Raw genomic sequence first — 23,449 nt, 5'->3', positions numbered from 1 at the left:
CACACACAGACCAAATCACCATAACAAACACACGCGCTGTGACGGTCAGATGATCACCACGATCACCACGATCACACTCTGACTGCTGTGCTGTGATCGCCGCTCATCACACAGGTCCAGGGTTCGAGACCACTGGTGGCGGTACCGGAGCAGGGAGGACCAGAAAGCGGGTTCTGGATAAGCCGCGCCACTCACCGCTCAGCTCGTCCGGTTCCAGCCCGGTGTCGGTGTCCAGTCCGCACGCGCAGAAGTACAGCGCGAAGCGGCAGGGCGCGAGCGCCGAACCGGAGCCGCCGCTCGCGCTCATCGTCGCCGCCGCCAACCGAGCGCGCGCCTTCCGGCGACGTTAATCCGGCAGCATCGAGGTCCAACGAACCGCCGACCGGAGAGACGGAGACGCGGAAAGACGGGGGGAGCAGCGCCGCGGACGGAGCTTCGGGTTTATCTGCGCCCGCGCGCCTGCGTCCACCGGGCACGGACCTCAAGCCACGCCCAGTCAGTGCATGACCCCGCCTCCTCAGCGAATCGCCCCTCCCACCGGGGGGACGACGTCTTAAGTAAACCGAAAAAGACGTCATTTCCGCCGGGGCTACAAGTACATATATGATATAATATCTGTGGCAGATATAGTCAAGAAACATGACTGCCAATAAATCAACAAATCAACAACTATCCATCCATCCATCCATCCATCCATCCATCCATCCATCCATCTATCTATCTATCTATCTATAAAGGCAGTGGTGGCCTTTGTGGTTAAGGAAGCGGCCCCATAATCAGAAGGTTGTGGGTTCGAATCCCAAGCCGACAAGGTGACACACCTATCACAATCACTTCACTTTCTCTATCTATCTATCCTGATTACTTCAGGTCATTCTGGGGTCAACTGTTTTGTGAAATGCAGCCCATCCAGCATCCTGTTGTGTGTGTGTGTGTGTGTGTCTGTGTGCTGCTGGAATGGATGTCAAGTATTCTTGACTTTATAAAGTAAAAATAATATAATTTTAATATACCGTATATATCTGGTCGGAGAGCTGCTCTATTCTCAGAGTTGGCGAAGAAGTGGAGCGCAGCCATGTCCAAATCTACAACTTTCAGGGTCACATGGCTGCAGACTCCAGCATCTTCATCATTTTACAGCATCACAACAACATTAAACTTGTTTTCTAACTGGTCACAGCTGTGAAAATGAGAGAACAGCGCCACCTACAGACTTTGAGTCTTTTCTTGCACCCTGGAAATGATCACAACAGACAGAAAAAAAACAGCAGTTTAGAAGGTCCTCTGACCAGACGTTTCACTCCAAGACCCTCAAATAAAAACAATAGGAAACAATAGTAGAGAATAAAAAACTATACAGCAATAAAGTATAAAATGTACACTATACAATCTAGAAAAACAAAGATATGGATATATTTATTGGAACATATATACATATATGTAAACTTAAATAGGTATATGTATTTATCTACACATGTATACACACACACAAGTACACAATGGAGTGACAGGCATTGACAAAAACAGTAGTAATACACCAGAAGAATTACACATTACCCCCAGTAATAATAATCCACCTATAAAATTGCACCTTGCACCAGAAAAATTGCCCATAAGTATTACTGCACATGAGAGAAACTACCATGGTGCATTTGATGTGTGTGTTTGCATGTCTGTGTGGTCAACTGTGAGGTCTTTGTTGTGGAGTCTATCACCACTTTTAAGAAGCAGGTGAAAACCCTCTTGTTCAAAAAGTATTACAGACAAATCTAACACTTACACACGCACATGCGTACACATTGCACAAAACAATACAAAAAAATGTATAAATACATTATAATTTTTCTTTGTCTAGCACCTAACAATCTCTGAGCATGCTCCTTGCTGACAAGTTGAGCCTTATCAGGGCTCTTAGTTTGTAAACTCAATATTCTATAGAAATCGAACGAGAATTGCTGGTGTCTTCCTCTTGTAAGTCGCTTTGGATAAAAGCGTCTGCTAAATAAAGTAAAGTAAAAGTAAAGTAAAGCTGCTCTGTGCTGTCAGGGTCTCCTTCATGGGGTGGGAGATGTTGTCCAACAGGGATGATAGCTTAACCACCATTCTCCTGTCACTCACCACCTCCACTGGGTCCAGAGGGCATCCTTAGAACAGACCTGGCCCTCCGAATCAGTCTCTTCCTGCCCCCAGCAGAGATGCTGCTGCTCCATCAAACTACACCGAAAGTACAAACTACACTAAGAGTGCTGGTGTGACAGATGGTGTCACTCAGGAAGAGGATTTACATAGAGCAGCGCTTTACATGGCAGGACTCAGGGGGCTGCAGGTACTTATGGAGCAGATCTGGAGACGTTTCACACTTTATGACTGAGGAACCATGACTCTGGTCAACATGCTCATCTGGACGCTGGTCTTCTACATCCATGGTAGGTTCTCAGTCTGCACAGTGATGGGGACACCGGTGATGGATTTTTCTCTGGTGACTTTATTGAAGTGAAGAAGTTATTACAGCTTAGAGTTCAACTGTGTTTCTGATGAAAATGTTCTCTTCATGTCAGGATGTACAGGAGACATCATCCTGACTCAGAGTCCTGCTGTCCATGTGGCTCAGCCTGGAGATACAGTCAAGATCAACTGCAAAACCAGCACGAGTGTCAGCACTAACCTTCACTGGTACCTGCAGAAACCTGGAGAAGCTCCTAAACTCCTGATATATCTTGCCACAAATCGTTACGCTGGGATACCAGGTCGATTCAGCGGCGCTGGATCTGGTTCAGATTTCACTTTGACCATAAGTGGAGTCCAGGGTGAAGATGCTGGAGTTTATTACTGTCAGCAGAGTAACAGCTTGCCGCTCACACAGTGATAGAACTCTGTACAAAAACCTCATGATGAGGAACCTGCAGAAACCACTGAGAAGAAGAAGTCAGGAGATACAGGGGGTGGATCAAATACACAAATATCTGCACAAAACACCCATTATTTCATTATTGATAGCAAATTAACTTTATTTAAACTCCTGAAAAGTGAAATAAGACTAAAACTGGACCAGTGAAGCTGAAGGATCCTTCACTTTCAGTCGTGAAGTTCAGACACAAGGTCACAGATTTTACCCTGAATTTAGAAACCAGAAAATGTGACCAATTTTGATCAGATCTTTTCTTTTAGTGACCTTTCCCTGCCAGTGTGATTAGTTTCATATTTGATCTTATTTCTGTAAATGTAAATGTGTCTGGTCCAGATAGAATTAGACTCTTGTTAGTGTGTTAACTTAAACAGGTTAGTATTATAGTCTAGTCTAGTCTACTAGTACTAGTACAAAAACTTAAATAGAATATTTCATTACTAATAAAATAAACCTCAATAATTAGTTGGGACTGAAAGGGTTGAAGGTTTAAGTTTTGAGCTACATTACAGAAACAAATGTGCTTTTTTATCATATTTTAATAGATGATATTCTGAGATGCTCTAGTATCTGGTGTATAAATATAATTCTGTGTTTCTACTGCAGATGTGTCTTTATAAAAGCTGCAGGCTGCAGGGCAGGTTTTTGTATGACCAGAAGTAGGAACTGTACCACTGTGGTTCACTTTTGGTGGCGGCACCAGCGTTGAATTTGGAAGTAAGTTTTTCACTTCTGTGTGTGTTTGTCTGTGTGTTCTGATAAAATATTTAACATTTTCCGTAACATTTTCAACTTTAGTCTTAATATGCTTTATAGAAAATGTTCAATATTTTCTATAACAAATTATTGGGGTGGTATGGGGTGGTAGTAGCCTAGTGGGTAACACACTCGCCTATGAAACCAAAGACCCGGGTTCGAATCCCCCTTACTACCATTGTGTCCCTGAGCAAGACACTTAACCCTAAGTTGCTCCAGGGAGACTGTCCCTGTAACTACTGATTGTAAGTCGCTCTGGATAAGGGCGTCTGATAAATGCTGTAAATGTAAATGAAAATGTAAATTAAATTAAATTAAATGACCATCATCAAAGTATTTTATGATCTGAAATTGGGATTAGATAGAAACATGAAAGCGTGTTAAAATAATGCTGCATCAGTAAGTAAATGAGTTTGTATGGAGTATAAAATCATATAATAATAAGAGTATAAAACAGGGTGAAACAGGAGGGTTCGGTCCACGGCTGAGCTTCTCACATCCTTCCTTGTTTGGTGAGGTTTGCTGGATCTGATCTTCTAATCAGCAGCAGATCCTCATGTTGCTGTTGAAATTCTACAAATAATGAAGATGGTGTAGAAACAGAAAGACACTTTTGATTTAAACGGATCTCCCAGCTGAATAGAAGTATAAAGATGAAGATAAATTGCATGTGATGATGATGATGATGTCTGGACACTGGAGAATGACCAGTACAGCAGCAGTACAGTTGAACTGGTCCCAGTGGGATTGTCCCTCCATCGCTACTCCTGTCTGACTCTGGCTTCTCTTTCAGCAAGAACACGTCCCACGGTGACCATCCTGTCCCCTGCCAGAGATGAGCTGTCCACTCAGCGCTCGCTGCTCTGTCTGGCCAATAGGGGCTTCCCGTCAGACTGGACCCTGAGCTGGATGGTGGACGGGAGCAGCAGGACTGGGACGTCCACTCCGGGCGTGATGGACAAGGACGGTCTGTACAGCTGGAGCAGCTCCCTGTCCTCTGAGGAGTGGTCCAGCACCAAAGAGGTCACCTGTCAGGCGTCCCACAGCTCAGAGTCACCGGTCACTGCAGCGCTGGGGACGGCCAACTGTCCTGAGTAGCATCCACTTCGCCCCAGACCCTGCACATTTATCTTTATCATGATCCATGCTCTTACTGTCACAATAAAATATCATTTTAGTCCATTTCAGCGTGTCTGGACTGTCGCTTTATTACAACAATAACACTGATCTGTAAATCAGAATATAGAAAATATTCTCATCCATACATATTCATCAGTAAATCTCTAATGAGGGAAAATTTCAAAAGAAAACCATCAGAATAATATTCTAGTCATGTATGATTATTATATTAGAGATGCAGCTTATACAGGTATCTAATAATAATAATAAAACTAAAGTGATTAATAATATTAATGTTATATATAGCGGTCAGCACAGTCAGTAATAACTATGAACGTTTCTCCCTTTTTGTATATCTGTTGTGTGTGATGAACATCTGGTCGGAGAGCTGCTCTATTCTCAGAGTTGGAGAAGAAGTGGAGCGCAGCCATGCAAATATCATCAAGTCCAAATCTACAACTTTCAGGGTCACATGGCTGCAGTTTCACTTCTGTACAGGAGACTCCAACACCGAACTTTATTAAAAACGTTCTTTAAAATGTGAGAACAGCGTCACCTACAGACGTCGAGTCTGTTCTGCTTTTTGGAAATCATCACAACAGACTGAATCAGTCTTCAGTTCAACTTTACTGTCAAATACAGACAACAATGGAATTCAGGAACAAGAAAAGTAAACACAGTAAAACTTGTAAAAGTCTCACAAACACAAGTATTTATTACTACAGTAAACGTGGCACAGGGACCATCACACATACACTACACATTATAAAAGACAAAAGACCAAACGAGGACAGGACACAACTAGGACACATTTATAATATCAAGAACAGATCAGGGCAATCAGGAAACACAAGACAGACACAAAATCCGGTCTGGAGTAACCTGAGAGAAAGTGTCCCCGGATCTGCTGGTGAAGGTCTGGAGGATCAGTGAGGATCTGCTGTGTCCTGCACATTTTTGTGTTACCTTCATTCATTCACCTGATTCAACCTCTGTTCTCGTTATCACTCAGTTCTTGAGCTGAATGAGATGCAGTGGAACAAGGAAAGATCTACACTGTGCTGGACTGGTGCCCTTCAGGACCAGGGCTGGTGACCCCTGCTTTATAGGACCGAGATGGCTGGCAGTTCCATCCTGGTAATGCTCTGTGCTGATCTGACCACTCTCTGCAGAACGTTGTGGTCCAGCTGCCATTCCAGGTTGTGTTTCTGTCAGATGGAACATTCTGGATGGTGTGTCTGTAGAAACTGGTATTGTGGAGTCCATGCTGATCCTCCTTATCTCCTGAGCTGCTGTATTCCTGGTTTTGTGATCGCACTGATGTGATAAGTTCAGCTCAGATCCTCGCTGATGTTGAGCTACAAGAACCTGAAGTAGCTGACTCTCTCCTTCTCTGTTCCCTCGATGTGGTGGAGGTGTGTCCTCCTCCCTGCAGGCTCCTGATTCTAGGGCCCTCACCTCGGCTCTGTAGGCAAATGCATCTCCATCAGACATGCAGCTGATGGTGGTGATGGTGCTTTTAAAATTATTTTGTTGTTCGTTTTTAAGTCACTGAACGGACCTTCTCCATTCCTACACCTCACCCTGTTCTCTCAGGTCTTCAGACCAGACACTAGTGTCTGTTCCTCGGTCACTTTACAAGCTTGGAGTGACAGGGTGTAAAAAGTGTGGAGAATAGTATAAAACCCCTCTCTACACACAAAAGCACTGTATTAAAACCACTTCAACTTGATGTTACCTGGCAGAAAGAGGCATGGCACAATAGAGGTTAAAAGGATGAAAAGTTTCTAATTTATTAACACCATTAAATTATTATTGCAGTTACATGTGAATATTCTAAGTAAAAAGGTACCAATGTTACAGAGAAAACCAAAATGAAAAGGAAGGAGAAAAGCTAGGGAAAGAGAGAGGAGAAAAGGAGAAAAATAGGTTAATAGAAAAGAATCAGGCACTGATGGGAAGATTCCCTTCAGCTCCCAAAGGAAAAGAAAATGGAAGTCCAGAGACCACGAGAGAAATTCCTTTTATACATTTGACTCCCAGGAAGTTGCCACAGACCACTCAGAATTAGTTGTTTCTGTCCTGTCTCCCGTCTGGGGCAGACAAAGAGAGTGGGGGATCTCAAAACACATGGCTGGCGCTTCACACCTTTTGTTCGGGGGATGGCTGCTAAATGCTGTAATGCCGTTTGACAAAGATATGGAGAAGAAAGAGGTGATGGGCATCTCCACAATACAAAAGCTGCAGAAGCATTGTGGCCCTGCAGAATGTCCCATCTTACAGTAGCCACGTTTTTCAGTGGCTTCTCTTCTGTATATAACAGGGCCTAATGGTTCCCACTCAACAAGCTTCATCTGTGTTCACGGCAGCTGCAGGCGCCCACGTACGACAATAAATTCATACTTTTATATCATCTTCATCTTACTTGCAGTTTTCAATTGAATAAATGTACAGCAGAATAAAAAAGGACAGCAGTTGGTGTGTGAACATTACAGAAAGAGAAGATCAATTCATCTTGATCTGCTGAGCAGATGATGAGTGTAGAGTTGAGGCCCAAACTCCACTGGTTTAGAAGATCTCCAGACCAGAGGTTTCACTCCAAGACCCTCAAATAAAAACAGGCGCAGATCTGAGCTCTTTTCTTCTAACTTCTGTCTGAAACCAGGATGAAGTGGTGGAACAGCAGAACCACACCGCAGTGGAGCAGAGGGAGGTGGAGGAAGTGCTGGTGTGACAGATGGTGTCACTCAGGAAGAGGATTTACATAGAGCAGCGCTTTACATGGCAGGACTCAGGGGGCTGCAGGTACTTATGGAGCATATCTGGAGACGTTTCACACTTTATGACTGAGGAACCATGACTCTGGTCAACATGCTCATCTGGACGCTGGTCTTCTACATCCATGGTAGGTTCTCAGTCTGCACAGTGATGGGGACACTTTCTGGTGACTTTATTGAGGTGAACACGTTTTTACAGCTCAGAGTTCAACTGTGTTCCTGATGAAAATGTTCTCTTCATCTCAGGATGTACAGGAGACATCATCCTGTCTCAGACTCCTGGTGTCCATGTGGCTCAGCCTGGAGATACAGTCAAGATCAACTGTAAAACCAGCACGAGTGTCAGCCATTACCTACACTGGTACCGTCAGAAACCTGGAGAAGCTCCTAAACTCCTGATTAGATATGCAACAACTCGTCATGATGGGATTCCAGATCGATTCAGTGGTGCTGGATCTGGTTCAGATTTCACTTTGACCATAAGTGGAGTCCAGGGTGAAGATGCTGGAGTTTATTACTGTCAGCAGGGTAACAGCTATCCGCTCACACATTGATTGAGCTCTGTACAAAAACCTCATCATGAGGAACCTGCAGGAACCACTGAGAAGAAGAACTTCGAATATACAGGGTGTGGATCAAATACACAAATATCTGCAAAAAAACACCCATTATTTCATTATTTATAGCAAATTAACTTTATTTAAACTCTTGAAAAGTGAAATGACTAAAACTGGACCAGTGATGCTGAAGGATCCTTCAGTTTCAGTCGTGAAGTTCAGACTCAAGGTCACAGATTTTACCCTGAATTTAGAAATCAGAAAAGGTGACAAGTTTTTATCAGATCTTGTCTTTTAGTGACCTTTCCCTGCCAGTGTGATTAGTTTCATATTTGATCTTATTTCTGTAAATGTAAATGTGTCTGGTCCAGATAGAATTAGACTCTTGTTAGTGTGTCTAAGTGAACAGATTAGTATTATAGTCTCTAGTCTAGTCTACTAGTAAACTAGTACTTGTACAAAAACTTAATTAGAATATTTCATTACTAATAAAAATAACCTCAATAATTATTTGGGACTGAAGGGTCGAAGGTTTAAGTTTTGAGCTACATTATAGAAACAAATGAGCTTTTTTTTTTATCATATTTTAATAGATGATATTCTGAGATGCTCTAGTATCTGGTGTATAAATATAATTCTGTGTTTCTACTGTAGATGCGTCTTTATAAAAGCTGCAGGCTGCAGGGCAGGTTTTTGTACGACCTGAAGTAGGAACTGTACCACTGTGGTACACTTTTGGTGGTGGCACCAGCGTTGAATTTGGAAGTAAGTTTTTCACTTCTGTGTGTGTGTGTCTGTGTGATCTGATAAAAAATTAAATTTCCAGTAACATTTTCAACTTTAGTCTAAATATGCTGAATAGAAAATGTTCAATCTTTTTTATAACAAACTATTGATTGCAATTAAATGAATCTTCTGACCATCATCCAAGTATTTTATTTTCTGAAATTGGGAATAGATAGAACCATAAAACCATATTAGAATAATGCTGCATCAGTAAGTAAATGAGTTTGTATGGAGTATAAAATCATATAATAATAAGAAAACAGGGTGAAACAGGAGGGTTCGGTCCACGGCTGAGCTTCTCACATCTTTCCTTGTTTGGTGAGGTTTGCTGGATCTGATCTTCTAATCAGCATCAGATCCTCATGTTGCTGTTGAAATTCTACTAATAATGAAGATGGTGTAGAAACAGAAAGACACTTTTGATTTAAACGGATCTCCCAGCTGAATAGAAGTATAAAGATGAAGATAAATTGCATGTGATGATGATGATGACGCTGGAGAATGACCAGTAAAGCAGCAGTACAGTTGAACTGGTCCCAGTGGGATCGTCCCTCCACCGCTACTCCTGTCTGACTCTGACTCCTCTTTCAGCAAGAACACGTCCCACGGTGACCATCCTGTCCCCTGCCAGAGACGAGCTGTCCAATCAGCGCTCGCTGCTCTGTTTGGCCAATAGGGGCTTCCCGTCAGACTGGACCCTGAGCTGGACGGTGGACGGTAGCAGCAGGACTGGGACGTCCACTCCGGGCGTGATGGACAAGGACGGTCTGTACAGCTGGAGCAGCTCCCTGTCCTCTGAGGAGTGGTCCAGCGCCAAAGAGGTCACCTGTCAGGCGTCCCACAGCTCAGAGTCACCGGTCACTGCAGCACTGGGGACGGCCGACTGTCCTGAGTAGTGTCCACTCCGCCCCAGACCCTGCACATTTATCTTTATCATGATCCATGCTCTTACTGACACAATAAAATATAATTTTAGTCCATTTCTGCGTGTCTGGACTGTCGCTTTATTACAACAATAACACTGATCTGTAAATCAGAATAAAGAAAATATTCTCATCCATACATATTCATCAGTAAATCTCTAATGTGGGAACATCTTCTCACAGTGGCTTTCAAAAGAAAACCATCAGAATAATATTCTAGTCATGTATGATTATTATTAGTATATTATATTATATTAGAGATACAGCTTATACAGGTATCTAATAAAACTAATAAAACTAAAGTGATTAATAATATTAATGTTATAAATAGCGGTCAGCACAGTCAGTAATAAATATGAACGTTTCTCCCTTTTTGTATATCTGTTGTGTGTGATGAACATCTGGTCGGAGAGCTGCTCTATTCTCAGAGTTGGAGAAGAAGTGGAGCGCAGCCATGCAAATATCATCAAGTCCAAATCTACAACTTTCAGGGTCACATGGCTGCAGTTTCACTTCTGTACAGGAGACGGCAGCATCTTCATCATTTTTACAAAGAAACTTTTATATTGAAATGCTGCTGATTTGGTTCATTAAAATTTATATATTTTTATATTAAATATGTTGGTTCAGGGTCTTGATTTGTAGTGAAAGTGAAGTGATTGTCATTGTCAAACACTGCAGCACCACACAAGGTGATATGGTGAAATGTGTCTCCTGCTTTTACCATCACCCTTGGTGAGAAGTGGGCAGCCATGACAGGCGCCCGGGTGGCAGTATGTGCAGACGGTACCTTCATCAAGGGGACTTCAGTGGTGCCATGATAGGGTATTCGAACTGGCAACCTTCTGATTATGGGGCCACTTCCTTAACCGCCAGGCCACCACGGCCCAATCTGGTCTGATCAACAGAAGATGATGCCTTTTTTAAAACTGATATCATGAGAGATTCGACAGAATCAGCCTCATCGTCTGACTAAAGGTGACATGAAATATACTTTAAACAAGTGATCTGACTTCCCTGGGATCTTCAGGCAGCTCATCACTCTTCTCACTCTGGAGAACATGTGTTCCACAAATGTACAAATATGGCCCCCAAAATGCATTAAGTTCAGGCCAGGTTCATGATAGGACCCTCCCTAGAAAGCGTGACTCCTGCCATGTCACAATATAGCAGGGCCGCCATTGGTGAGAGTTGGACACGTGTTGACAAATCTGTCTGAGTCCAGTCCAGCACCAGCATCATCGTCACTGGAGATTTGTCCTCGACCAGTACCTGCTCGCCAACTCCTCTCAGTGTCCTGACAGCCCCGAAGAACCAACCACATGTCCTCACCTCGGGCATCACCGGGAACACAAGGACACTGCGACAGGTCTCCTCAACCCCAAGGTGGACTGTCCTGAGCACCGAGGTCCTGCCACACAAAGACCAGGGAACCATGATGCAGGCATCTACGACCCCACTGGGGTTCGTCGTGGACATTGGGACCCTGCAGGGAATTTAAAAACTGTCATGAACCTGAATTTGTGGGGTGCTTCAGGTCCCTGACAATTACATTAACTCAAAAATATATAAAATATAAAATCAAGTTTCAGGTCAGACTGAAGTTAAACAGTCATGTAAAAGAATATCAAGGATCTAACAGTAGTTCTCATGTGTCACGTCCACGGGCTGAAGGAGGAAGGAAGCTCAGGAGAAGAACATTGACACAAAAAGGGATTTATTTAAACACAAAATGACATGAGGGCCAAAAAACAGGGGAAACAAAAGAAAGAACGAAAACAAACCCGCAAGCGTGTGGCGGAATAAAGAGGGAAAGCAGTTGGTGTGTGAACATGACACAAAGAGAAGATCAATTCATCTTGATCTGCTGAGCAGATGATGAGTGAAGAGTGGAGGCCCAAACTCCACTGGTTTAGAAGATCTCCAGACCAGAGGTTTCACTCCAAGACCCTCAAATAAAAACAGGCGCAGATCTGAGCTCTTTTCTTCTAACTTCTGTCTGAAACCAGGATGAAGTGGTGGAACAGCAGAACCACACCGCAGTGGAGCAGAGGGAGGTGGAGGAAGTGCTGGTGTGACAGATGGTGTCACTCAGGAAGAGGATTTACATAGAGCAGCGCTTTACATGGCAGGACTCAGGGGGCTGCAGGTACTTATGGAGCAGATCTGGAGACGTTTCACACTTTATGACTGAGGAACCATGACTCTGGTCAACATGCTCATTTGGACGCTGGTCTTCTACATCCATGGTAGGTTCTCAGTCTGCACAGTGATGGGGACACTTTCTGGTGACTTTATTGAGGTGAACACGTTTTTACAGCTCAAAGTTCAACTGTGTTCCTGATGAAAATGTTCTCTTCATGTCAGGATGTACAGGAGACATCATCCTGACTCAGAGTCCTGCTGTCCATGTGGCTCAGTCTGGAGATACAGTCAAGATCAACTGTAAAACCAGCACGAGTGTCAGCAATTACTTACACTGGTACCTTCAGAAACCTGGAGAAGCTCCTAAACTCCTGATTAGACGTGCAACAACTCGTCATGATGGGATTCCAGATCGATTCAGCGGTGCTGGATCTGATTCAGATTTCACTTTGACCATAAGTGGACTCCAGGGTGAAGATGCTGGAGTTTATTACTGTCAGCAGGGTTACAGCGGATACACACAGTGATTGAGCTCTGTACAAAAACCTCTTCATGAGGAACCTGCAGGAACCACTGAGAAGAATAACTCAGAAGATACAGGGTGTGGATCAAATACACAAATATCTGCACAAAACACCCATTAATTCATTATTTATAGCAAATTAACTTTATTTAAACTCCTGAAAAGTGAAATAAGACAAAAACTGGACCAGTGATGCTGAAGGATCCTTCACTTTCAGTTGTGAAGTTCAGACTCAAGGTCACAGATTTTACCCTGAATTTAGAAACCAGAAAATGTGACCAGTTTTGATCAGATCTTGTCTTTTAGTGACCTTTCCCTGCCAGTGCGATTAGTTTCATATTTTATTTCTGTAAATGTAAATGTGTCTGGTCCAGATAGAATTAGACTCTTGTTAGTGTGTTTAAGTGAACAGGTTAGTATTATAGTCTAGTCTAGTCTACTAGTACTAGTACAAAAACTTAATTAGAATATTTCATTACTAAGAAAATAAACCTCAATAATTAGTTGGGACTGAAGGGTCGAAGGTTTAAGTTTTGAGCTACATTATAGAAACAAATGAGCTTTTTTATCATATTTTAATAGATGATATTCTGAGATGCTCTAGTATCTGGTGTATAAATATAATTCTGTGTTTCTACTGTAGATGCGTCTTTATAAAAGCTGCAGGCTGCAGGACAGGTTTTTGTACGACCAGAAGTAGGAACTGTACCACTGTGGTTCACTTTTGGTGGCGGCACCAGCGTTGAATTTGGAAGTAAGTTTTTCACTTCTGTGTGTGTTTGTCTGTGTGTTCTGATAAAATATTTAACATTTTCAGTAACATTTTCAACTTTAGTCTTAATATGCTGTATAGAAAATTATTGGGGTGGTATGAGGTGGTAGTAGCCAAGGGGGTAACACACTCGCCTATGAACCAGAAGACCCGGGTTCGAATCCCCCTTACTACCATTGTGTCCCTGAGCAAGACACTTAACCCTAAGTTGCTCCAGGGAGACTGTCCCTGTAACTACTGATTGTAAGTCGCTCTGGATAAGGGCGTCTGATAAATGCTGTAAATGTAAATGTAAATTAAATGAAATTAAATGACCATCATCAAAGTATTTTATGATCTGAAATTGGAATTAGATAGAAACATGAAAGCGTGTTAGAATAATGCTGCATCAGTAAGTAAATGAGTTTGTATGGAGTATAAAATCATATAATAATAAGAGTAGAAAACAGGGTGAAACAGGAGGGTTCGGTCCACGGCTGAGCTTCTCACATCTTTCCTTGTTTGGTGAGGTTTGCTGGATCTGATCTTCTAATCAGCATCAGATCCTCATGTTGCTCTTGAAATTCTACTAATAATGAAGATGGTGTAGAAACAGAAAGACACTTTTGATTTAAACGGATCTCCCAGCTGAATAGAAGTATAAAGATGAAGATAAATTGCATGTGATGATGATGTCTGGACGCTGGAGAATGACCAGTACAGCAGCAGTACAGTTGAACTGGTCCCAGTGGGATCGTCCCTCCACAGCTACTCCTGCCTGACTCTGACTCCTCTTTCAGAAAGAACACGTCCCACAGTGACCATCTTGTCCCCCGCCAGAGACGAGCTTTCCACTCAGCACTCGCTGCTCTGTCTGGCCAATAGGGGCTTCCCGTCAGACTGGACCCTGAGCTGGACGGTGGATGGGACCAGCAGGACTGGGACGTCCAGTCCGGGCGTGATGGACAAGGACGGTCTGTACAGCTGGAGCAGCTCACTGACTCTGTCCACTGAGGAGTGGTCCAGCACCAAAGAAGTCACCTGTCAGGCGTCCCACAGCTCAGAGTCACCGGTCACTGCAGCGCTGGGGACGGCCGACTGTCCTGAGTAGCGTCCACTCCGCCCCAGACCCTGCACATTTATCTTTATCATGATCCATGCTCTTACTGACACAATAAAATATAATTTTAGTCCATTTCAGCGTGTCTGGACTGTCGCTTTATTACAACAATAACACTGATCTGTAAATCAGAATATAGAAAATATTCTCATCCATACATATTCATCAGTAAATCTCTAATGTGGGACAATCTTCTCACAGTGGCTTTCAAAAGAAAACCATCAGAATAATATTCTAGTCCTGTATAATTATTATTAGTATATTATATTAGAGATGCAGCTTATACAGGTATCTAATAATAATAATAAAACTAAAGTGATTAATAATATTAATGTTATAAATAGCGGTCAGCACAGTCAGTAATAAATATGAACATTTCCCTTTTTGTATATTTGTTGTGTGTGATGAACATCTGGTCGGAGAGCTGCTCTATTCTCAGAGTTGGAGAAGAAGTGGAGCGCAGCCATGCAAATATCATCAAGTCCAAATCTACAACTTTCAGGGTCACATGGCTGCAGTTTCACTTCTTAAGAAGTTCAGCTCAGATCGTTGCTGATGTTGAGCTCCAAGAACCTGAAGCAGCTGACTCTCTCCACCTCTGTTCCCCCGATGTGGATGGAGGTGTCCTCCTCCCTGGGGGCTCCTGACGTCCATGATTCCAGGGCCCTCACCTCGGCTCTGTAGGCAGATGCATCTCCATCAGAAATGCAGCTGATGGTGTTTTTTTATTCTTTTGTTAGTTTTTAAGTCCCTGAACGGACCTTCTCCATTCCTACACTCCACCCCGTTCTCCCAGGTCTTCAGACCAGAGACTATTGTCTGTTCCTCGGTCACATTACAAGCTCAGAGGTGACAGGGCTTCTGCAGTTGTCGCCCCACGTCTATGAAATGACCGACCAATCAGTGTCAGGCAGGCGCCGTCAATCACTGTGTTTAAAAACAAATTTTTACCCCCTGGCTTTTAACCCAGCGTGAGGTGGTTCTTATACGCTCTTCTTATGCAGCGTTTTATGTGGTTTCTTAAGCAGTTCTATTTGAACTCTTTTACTATGTTGTCTTAAATGTTTTCTGTTTTTTTTTCTGCACTACATTGTTTACATGGTTTTTGCACTCTCCACCATGTGCCCTTATTTGTATATTGTGTTTCTAAAATTGTATTTATACCTTTGTATTTAATGTTACTGTTTGTATTTAATGTTACTTGTAAGCACCATGGGTCTGAGAGTAACGCAATTTCGATTCTCTGTATGTCCTGTACATGTGGCAAAATTGACAATAAAGCTGACTTTGACTTGACTTTGACTTTTATTTGACTCTTGTTTTATGTAAATTGCTGCATGTTTCTCTCTTATTTTATTTTATTCTGTTTTCTTTTATTCTTTATTTTTTATTAACTTTTTGTCCATGTCTGTCTTGTTCCTGGTAATTTAATTTTAGATTTTTTTTGGTCAGCTCCCTTGGTTGTTTTGGTTTGGTTCCCTCCCTTCGCTCTTTTGGCATGGCATCACAATTGTATTCAAAAATATTTCTTAGATGAAAACTAAATTATCTTTATATTGTTATGTACATTTAGTTTGGGGAATTTTATGATCATCATAAACAGTAGCCTAGTTACAGTTACACGATATCATGACCCAGTCCAGAAGGGTTTACTCTGGTCCGGGATCCAGACCGGAGTTTCACGTTTGTCATGTGTAATGTGTTAATCGTTTTCACCTGTGTCTAATGTATAAAGCTGCCCTGTTCATTGCTGTTCGCCGTCAGGTCTTTGTTATGTTACATGTTCACCATTAACCGGATGTCTCCCCTCCCCTCCCCTCCCCTGTCCTTCATCTATTAAACACTGGTTTTGTGACGTTGTGCGAATGCGTCCTTCTTCCTCATCATCATCTCCGGGCAAATGTCTTGTCATTCCACCATGGTTGTGACACATGAGAGGATATTGATTCTTGATCTTAAAACTTTTATTTATGAAGTATGTATAATATTATGCAATTTTACAATTTCTCATAATTATTCACTTTGCAGTAATCCTAACCTTTTACCTCCAACATCTGAGAAGGAACAACTGCAGCTGGGACATCATCTCAGAGACCTTCTGAGATGATGTCCCTGACCAGAAGTTTCACACAAAGATCCTCAAATAAAAACTTTTCTTCTAACTTCTCTCTGAAACCAGGATGAAGTGGTGGAACAGCAGAACCACACCTCAGTGGAGAAGAGGGAGGTGGAGGAAGTGCTGGTTTGACAGATGGTGTCACTCAGGAAGAGGATTTACATAGAGCAGCGCTTTACATGGCAGGACTCAGGGGGCTGCAGGTACTTATGGAGCAGATCTGGAGACGTTTCACACTTTATGACTGAGGAACCATGACTCTGGTCAACATCTTCATCTGGACGCTGGTCTTCTACATCCACGGTAGGTTCTTAGTCTGCACAGTTATGGGGATACCGGTGCTAGAACTTTCTCTGGTGACTTTATTGAAGGAAGTTTTTACAGCTTAGAGTTCAACTGTGTTCCTGATGAAAATGTTCTCTTCATGTCAGGATGTACAGGAGACATCATCCTGACTCAGACTCCTGCTGTCCATGTGGCTCAGCCTGGAGATACAGTCAAGATCAACTGTAAAACCAGCACAAGTGTCAGCAGTAGCCTGTACTGGTACCTCCAGAAACCTGGAGAAGCTCCTAAACTCCTGATATATGTTGCAACATCTCGTCATGATGGGATACCAGATCGTTTTAGCGGCACTGGATCTGATTCAGACTACACTTTGACCATAAGCGGAGTCCAGGGTGAAGATGCTGGAGTTTATTACTGTCAGCAGGGTAACAGCTTCCCGCTCACACAGTGATAGAGCTCTGTACAAAAACCTCATGATGAGGAACCTGCAGGAACCACTGAGAAGAACTCAGAAGATACAGGGTGTGGATCAAATACACAAATATCTGCACAAAACACCAATTATTTTATTATTTTATAGAAAATTAACTTTATTTAAACTCCTAAAAAGTGAAATAAGACTAAAACTGGACCAGTGATGCTGAAGTTCAGACTCAAGGTCAGAGATTTTACCCTGAATTTAGAAACCAGAAAATGTGATCAATTTTGATCAGATCTTGTCTTTTAGTGACCTTTCCCTGCCAGTGTGATATTTGATCTTATTTCTGTAAATGTAAATGTGTCTGGTCCAGATAGAATTAGACTCTTGTTAGTGTGTTTAAGTGAACAGGTTAGTATTATAATCTCTAGTCTTGTCTACTAGACAAATGAGCTTTTTTTATCATATTTTAATAGATGATATTCTGAGATGCTCTAGTATCTGGTGTATAAATATAATTCTGTGTTTCTACTGTAGATGCGTCTTTATAAAAGCTGCAGGCTGCAGGGCAGGTTTTTGTATGACCAGAAGTAGGAACTGTACCACTGTGGTTCACTTTTGGTGGCGGCACCAGCGTTGAATTTGGAAGTAAGTTTTTCACTTCTGTGTATGTTTCTGTGTGTTCTGACAAAAAATATAATTTCCAGTAACATTTTCAACTTTAGTCTAAATATGCTGTATGGAAAATGTTCAATATTTTCTACAACAAAATTTTGATTATAATTAAATGAATCTTCTGACCATCATCCAAGTATTTTATTATCTGAAATTAGGAATAGATAAAAACATGAAAGCGTGTTAGAATAATGCTGCATCAGTAAGTAAATGAGTTTGTATGGAGTATAAAATCATATAATAATAAGAGTAGAAAACAGGGTGAAACAGGAGGATTCGGTCCATGGCTGAGATTCTCACATCTTTCCTTGTTTGGTGAGGTTTGCTGGATCTGATCTTCTAATCAGCTGCAGATCCTCATGTTGCTGTTGAAATTCTACTAATAATGAAGATGGTGTAGAAACAGAAAGACACTTTGGATTTAAACGGATCTCCCAGCTGAATAGAAGTATAAAGATGAAGATAAATTGCATGTGATGATGATGATGATGATGATGTCTGGACGCTGGAGAATGACCAGTACAGCAGCAGTACAGTTGAACTGGTCCCAGTGGAATCGTCCCTCCACCGCTACTCCTCTATGACTCTGACTTCTCTTTCAGCAAGAACACGTCCCACGGTGACCATCCTGTCCCCCACCAGAGATGAGCTGTCCACTCAGCATTCGCTGCTCTGTCTGGCCAATAGGGGCTTCCCGTCAGACTGGACCCTGAGCTGGACGGTGGACGGGAGCAGCAGGACTGGGGCGTCCAGTCCGGGCGTGATGGAGAAGGACGGTCTGTACAGCTGGAGCAGCTCCCTGACTCTGACCGCTGAGGAGTGGTCCAGCGCCAAAGAGGTCACCTGTCAGGCGTCCCACAGCTCAGAGTCACCGGTCACTGCAGCGCTGGGGACGGCCAACTGTCCTGAGTAGCGTCCAGTCCGCCCCAGACCCTGCACATTTATCTTTATCATGATCCATGTTCTTACTGACACAATAAAATATAATTTTAGTCCATTTCAGCATGTCTGGACTGTTGCTTTATTACAACAATAACACTGATCTGTAAATCAGAATATAGAAAATATTCTCATCCATACATATTCATCAGTAAATCTCTAATGTGGGAAAATCTTCTCACAGTGGCTTTCAAAAGAAAACCATCTGAATAATATTCTAGTCATGTATGATCTAATAATAATAATAAAACTAAAGTGATTAATAATATTAATGTTGTAAATAGCGGTCAGCACAGTCAGTAATAAATATGAACATCTGTTGTGTGTGATGAACATCTGGTCGGAGAGCTGCTCTATTCTCAGAGTTGGAGAAGAAGTGGAGCGCAGCCATGCAAATATCATCAAGTCCAAATCTACAACTTTCAGGGTCACATGGCTGCAGTTTCACTTCTGTACAGGAGATGGCAGCATCGTCATCATTTTTACAATTAAACTTTTATATTGAAATTCTGCTGATTCGGTTAATTAAAATTTATAGATTTTAATTTTAAATATGTTGGTTCAGGGTCTTGATCTGATCAGCAGAAGATGATGCTTGATAAACTGATCTGTCCCAGTGGCTGGACATGGTGAGGAAGGAGGACGCATAAGCATGAGGTTACGAGACAGGGGGTTTAATACATGGAGCACACGACAGGGAAACATCACCAAACTACGAGCCGACGGTGAACAGACACGGACGGGGCAGCTTTATACAGGCAGACACACCAAAACAAGCAGGAAACATAAAAACACCAGACCAACACCAAACTCCGGTCCCAACACCGAATCCGGAGTAGCTCCTTCTGGACCAGATCCTGACATGATAAAATGAGAGAACAGACAAAATCATCATCTGATCAAAGGTGACATGAAATATACTTTGAACAAGTCATCTGTCTTCCCTGGGATCTTCAGGCAGCTCATCACTCTTCTCAGCCTGGAGAACATGTGCTCCCCAAATTATCAAACATGGCCCCCAAATACATTAAGTTCAGGCCTGGACCCTCTTTATCAGAGAAAAGTTCTAAACAGAACTAGAACTAATATATAAAATGGAGCTGATGTCTTAATTATTCTTCTCCTGTCAGGGCCAAGTGCAGATTGGAATGAGTTCAGCAGAAGAAGATTTATTAGGGATCAATTTCAGCATGATGCACAGGAGGATGAGAAGAAGGTAGGACTTCTGTAATCCAGGAGAACACTCAGGTGACCAGGCAGTCAGCAACAGGAGATCAGTACCGTGTGAGATGAAGACCAGTAGAATGGGTGAGGAAGCTGTGAGATGGGAGATTCCAGGTCTGTTACTTTACATGTGTTAATGAAGAAAAATGTAAAAAATTACAACATCAACATTAATTTCTTATATAGCCCAAAATCACATACAGTATGTCTCAATGGGCTTTGACACCCTTACATTTGACCCTTCCGCACACAAGGAAAACCTCTAGGAGAGAGAAAAAAAGAAATGAAGAAAAGTTGGGAAGGAGTGATACAGAGAGGGAGCCTGCAAATGGTGTCAGTGCAGGGCTGGTGATGATTTGTACATTACGGAAGAAAGAACGAAAACATAATAATAAGTCCTACAGTTGTAGGGTTGGAGAAGTCCAGGATGTAGTCCAGTGTCTACATTACATGTCCGTTATGACGCTACTGGTCCATTTGAAGATCCCTGAAGCTGTAGTTGTTACGGTGGTGGTGGCTGTGGTGACCCTCTGGTTCGTTTCATGCTATGTCCTCGTTTAGCAGTTGTCAGGAACCAGGATTTATCTGCTGGTCTCTTCACTGGGGTCTGCCAGTAGTCTGGGCGCTTGATTCCGTGTCTCGGAGAAAACAAACAGAAGCAGCGGCAGACAGTTGCACTGTACGACAATACTGAAATATGTGGTGATAGTGGTATATTGGTGCTACAGTGGCCCAGTACCCTAACTAGGACAGCCTAACTAGGGTGAATTTAACACTGTCTGTGTCTAACAGGGGGACTCTATAATTGACACTGTGTCAAAGTGAAGTGAAATGAGTGTCTAGGACTTTAACAAAATGCCAGAGAGAACAGATAGGTTTTGAGATTGGATTTAAACACTGAGACGGCTTGTTCCACAACTGCAGAGCTCTACAGGAGAAGAATCTGCTCCCAGCTGTGACCTCCTGTACTTTTGGTACCAGTAGTGACCCTGCACCCATTGATCGAAGGGGGCTTGGCGGGTCATAAAGAACTAAAAGTTCACTCAGGTATTGTGGGGCGAGACCATTTAGAGCTTTATAGGTCAAAAGTAGGATTTTGTAGTTTCCTGGTTCTGGTTAGAACTCTGCCTGCAGCATTCTGTACTAGCTGGAGTTTACTCATGCACCTACTAGAGCATCCAGACAGTAATGCATTGCAGTAACCTAACCTTGATGTAATAAATGCATGGAGCAACATTTCTGCATCATGCATTGAAATTATATTTCTTATTTTCGCAATATTTCTAAGGTGAAAGAATGCTATTCTAGTGACATTATCTACGTGCGAATTGAATGAGAGACCTGCATCAATGATGGCTGCTTGAGGCCCAAGTACAAGAGCTTCTGTCTTGTCAGGGTTTAATAGGAGAAAGTTGGTGAGCATCCACTGTCTAATGTCCTTCAGACAATTCTCTATTCTGTTCAGCTGCTGCCTCTGATCTGGCATTGCTGACAGATACAGCTGTGTGTCATCAGCGTAGCAATGAAAGCTAATGCCGTGTTTGCAGTTGACATCACCTAAAGGTAACATGTATAGGGAAAATGTAACGGACCTAGGACAGAACCTTGTGGAACACCAAACTCTACTTTACTATGTGAAGACGAAACACCATTGATGTCCACAAACTGATATCGGTTGGTCAGATATGATCTGAACCATACAAGGGGCTGTTCCGTTAATCCCGATAACATTCTCTAACCTGGCAAGGAGAATAGCGTGATCGATAGTGTCAAATGCTGCACTAAGATCAAGCAGGACAAGCTGAGAGATGCGTCCCTGATCAGAGGCCAACAGCAGGTCATTAAACACTTTAACCAGCGCTGTCTCAGTGCTATGATGAGGTCTAAATCCCGATTGATATACTTCATGGATACTGTTACAGTCTAGGTATGCGCTCAGCTGCTGGGCTACGACTTTTTCTAAGATTTTTGATATAAACGGATGGTTGGATATCGATCTATAATTTGAAAGCTGACTGCGATCAAGATCAGGCTTTTTAATCAGGGCTCTTTTTAATAAGGTTGAATAGTTCTAATCGGTGGTCATCTATTAGAAGATTATTTTCCATGGAAATATCGGCGGAGCTATTTGTTGTGCTTTTAATCTTCTCTCTATTCGCGACAATTTTAGTATTAAAGGAATTCATAAAATCATCGCTACTATGATGATATTGAGTGGTCGTATCCGTTTCTGTCGTATTCCTGGTTAGTTTGGCTATAGTTTTAAACAGGAATCCGGGATTATTTTTGTTTTTGTCTATTAACGAGGACAGATACGTTGATCTAGCCGCGCTAAGAGCCTTCTTATAGTTAAGTAGGCTCTCCTTCCAAGCTATTCGGAATATGTTTAATTTACTTTGACGCCATTTGCGTTCTAATTTCCGGGCGGTTGTCACGTCCATGCGGGCATGACGTGGCGGGTGAACGGAGAGCAGGACGAGGAACGAAGAATGAAGGACGCTTTCACCTGACATCACGAAACTGGGGTTTAATTGTGAATCACAAGACAGGGGAGACATCCAAGACGTAGACACTGGTGAACATGGAACATAACGTTAAAGACCTGACAGTGGACAGAAACGAACAGGGCAGCTTTATACAATCAACACAGGTGAAAACGATTAGGGAACATTACACAGGACAACAATGAAACGGATCCCGGACCAGAGTAACCCCTTTTCGGACCGGATCGTGACAGCGGTCTTCTTAAACAAGTGCCTGTGATTATTATACCAAGGAATTAAGTTTTTATCTCTTACTATCTTCCTTTTGAGGGGAGCGTCTTTATCTAACATACTGCGCAGTGTTAATTCTAGACATTTGGTCGCTTGGTCGAGTTCAGCGGGGTCTGACGGTGAGTTTATCAGCGTTGATAAATCTGGTAATAAACCTCTGTGCAGTACTTGATGTAATTGTCCGTTTGTCTCTATAACAAGGGGGATTGAGTTTGTTGTGTCTGAGACGTATTTTAAAAGCGATGAGGAAATGATCTGAGATCATTTCAGATTGCGGAAGAGTAACTATATCTTCTATATTTAAACCGAAGGTCAATACAAGATCGAGCGTGGTGACCACCTTCATGACTAGGTCCTGTTATAGGTTATATGAGTCTAATAAAGACAGGAATGCTGTTCTTTGTGAGTCTTCTAATTTATCACAGTGGATGTTAAAGTTGCCGACAATTATCCACAGATACAACTAAGTTGGAGACAAAATCTGTAAATTCACTAAGAAACTCAGAATAAGGTCCAGGGGGTCTATAAATAATAATCAATGCAATTAACTTGGGATTTTTATTTTGTGAGACTATTGGTATGTAGAATCTGAAAAGAGTTAAATCCATGTCCGGGTTTATGAGTAATACCGAGGTTATCCTTATAAATTACTG

At 42.4% G+C, this 23,449-nt stretch overlaps 2 protein-coding genes, 1 long non-coding RNA gene and 2 gene segments (V, D, J or C); 4 read left to right on the top strand and 1 right to left on the bottom strand.

Annotated features, from left to right (window-relative positions):
- Window positions 1-480, bottom strand: part of dennd5b (DENN/MADD domain containing 5B) — a 28,042-nt gene extending 27,562 nt beyond the window's left edge. For 6 of the 12 annotated variants that reach the window (XM_028953869.1, XM_028953871.1, XM_028953870.1 and 3 more), the window contains exon 1: window positions 196-480. In XM_028953869.1, the coding sequence (XP_028809702.1) occupies window positions 196-307 (112 nt within the window). In that variant the 5' untranslated portion in view covers window positions 308-480. The remainder of the gene's footprint in view (window positions 1-195) is intronic. The other 6 variants (XM_028953873.1, XM_028953875.1, XM_028953876.1 and 3 more) reach the window with 1 other exon arrangement.
- Window positions 481-2,297: 1,817 nt separating this feature from the next.
- LOC114764337 (Ig kappa chain V region Mem5-like) lies at window positions 2,298-4,845 on the top strand. The segment is given in 4 exon segments: window positions 2,298-2,426; window positions 2,559-2,855; window positions 3,587-3,622; window positions 4,455-4,845. Coding segments are annotated over 4 exon segments (687 nt in total).
- Window positions 4,846-7,560: 2,715 nt separating this feature from the next.
- On the top strand, window positions 7,561-9,880 carry LOC114764338 (uncharacterized). 2 transcript variants are annotated; one of them, XR_003742499.1, is made up of 4 exons: window positions 7,561-7,685; window positions 7,804-8,185; window positions 8,769-8,879; window positions 9,492-9,880. It is a non-coding gene; the product is annotated as an uncharacterized LOC114764338 (long non-coding RNA). The 2 variants fall into 2 exon arrangements; XR_003742498.1 differs by having other exon boundaries at window positions 7,804-8,879.
- A 1,992-nt stretch (window positions 9,881-11,872) lies between these two features.
- LOC114765170 (immunoglobulin kappa light chain-like) lies at window positions 11,873-14,437 on the top strand. The gene is made up of 4 exons (XM_028955257.1): window positions 11,873-12,072; window positions 12,191-12,491; window positions 13,148-13,245; window positions 14,043-14,437. The coding sequence occupies exons 1-4, from the start codon at window positions 12,024-12,026 to the stop codon at window positions 14,351-14,353; spliced, it is 759 nt and encodes a 252-aa protein (XP_028811090.1). The 5' UTR covers window positions 11,873-12,023; the 3' UTR covers window positions 14,354-14,437.
- A 2,091-nt stretch (window positions 14,438-16,528) lies between these two features.
- LOC114764283 (Ig kappa chain V region Mem5-like) lies at window positions 16,529-18,856 on the top strand. The segment is given in 4 exon segments: window positions 16,529-16,781; window positions 16,910-17,206; window positions 17,797-17,832; window positions 18,462-18,856. Coding segments are annotated over 4 exon segments (693 nt in total).
- The last annotated feature ends 4,593 nt before the right edge of the window (window positions 18,857-23,449 follow it).

Source organism: Denticeps clupeoides, chromosome 15, assembly GCF_900700375.1.
Source record: "Denticeps clupeoides chromosome 15, fDenClu1.1, whole genome shotgun sequence".
Taxonomy (NCBI): Eukaryota; Metazoa; Chordata; class Actinopteri; order Clupeiformes; family Denticipitidae; genus Denticeps; species Denticeps clupeoides.
The sequence above is the reverse complement of the archived record's forward strand: the minus strand, read 5'-3'. Positions and strand labels throughout refer to the sequence as shown.

Coding starts and splice junctions, on each gene's coding strand:
- LOC114765170 (XM_028955257.1), top strand. CDS start 12,024: ATGACTCTGGTCAACATGCTCATTTGGACGCTGGTCTTCTACATCCAT. Junction 12,073..12,190: donor GCTGGTCTTCTACATCCATG/GTAGGTTCTCAG, acceptor TCTTCATGTCAG/GATGTACAGGAGACATCATC. Junction 12,492..13,147: donor GGTTACAGCGGATACACACA/GTGATTGAGCTC, acceptor TGCGTCTTTATA/AAAGCTGCAGGCTGCAGGAC.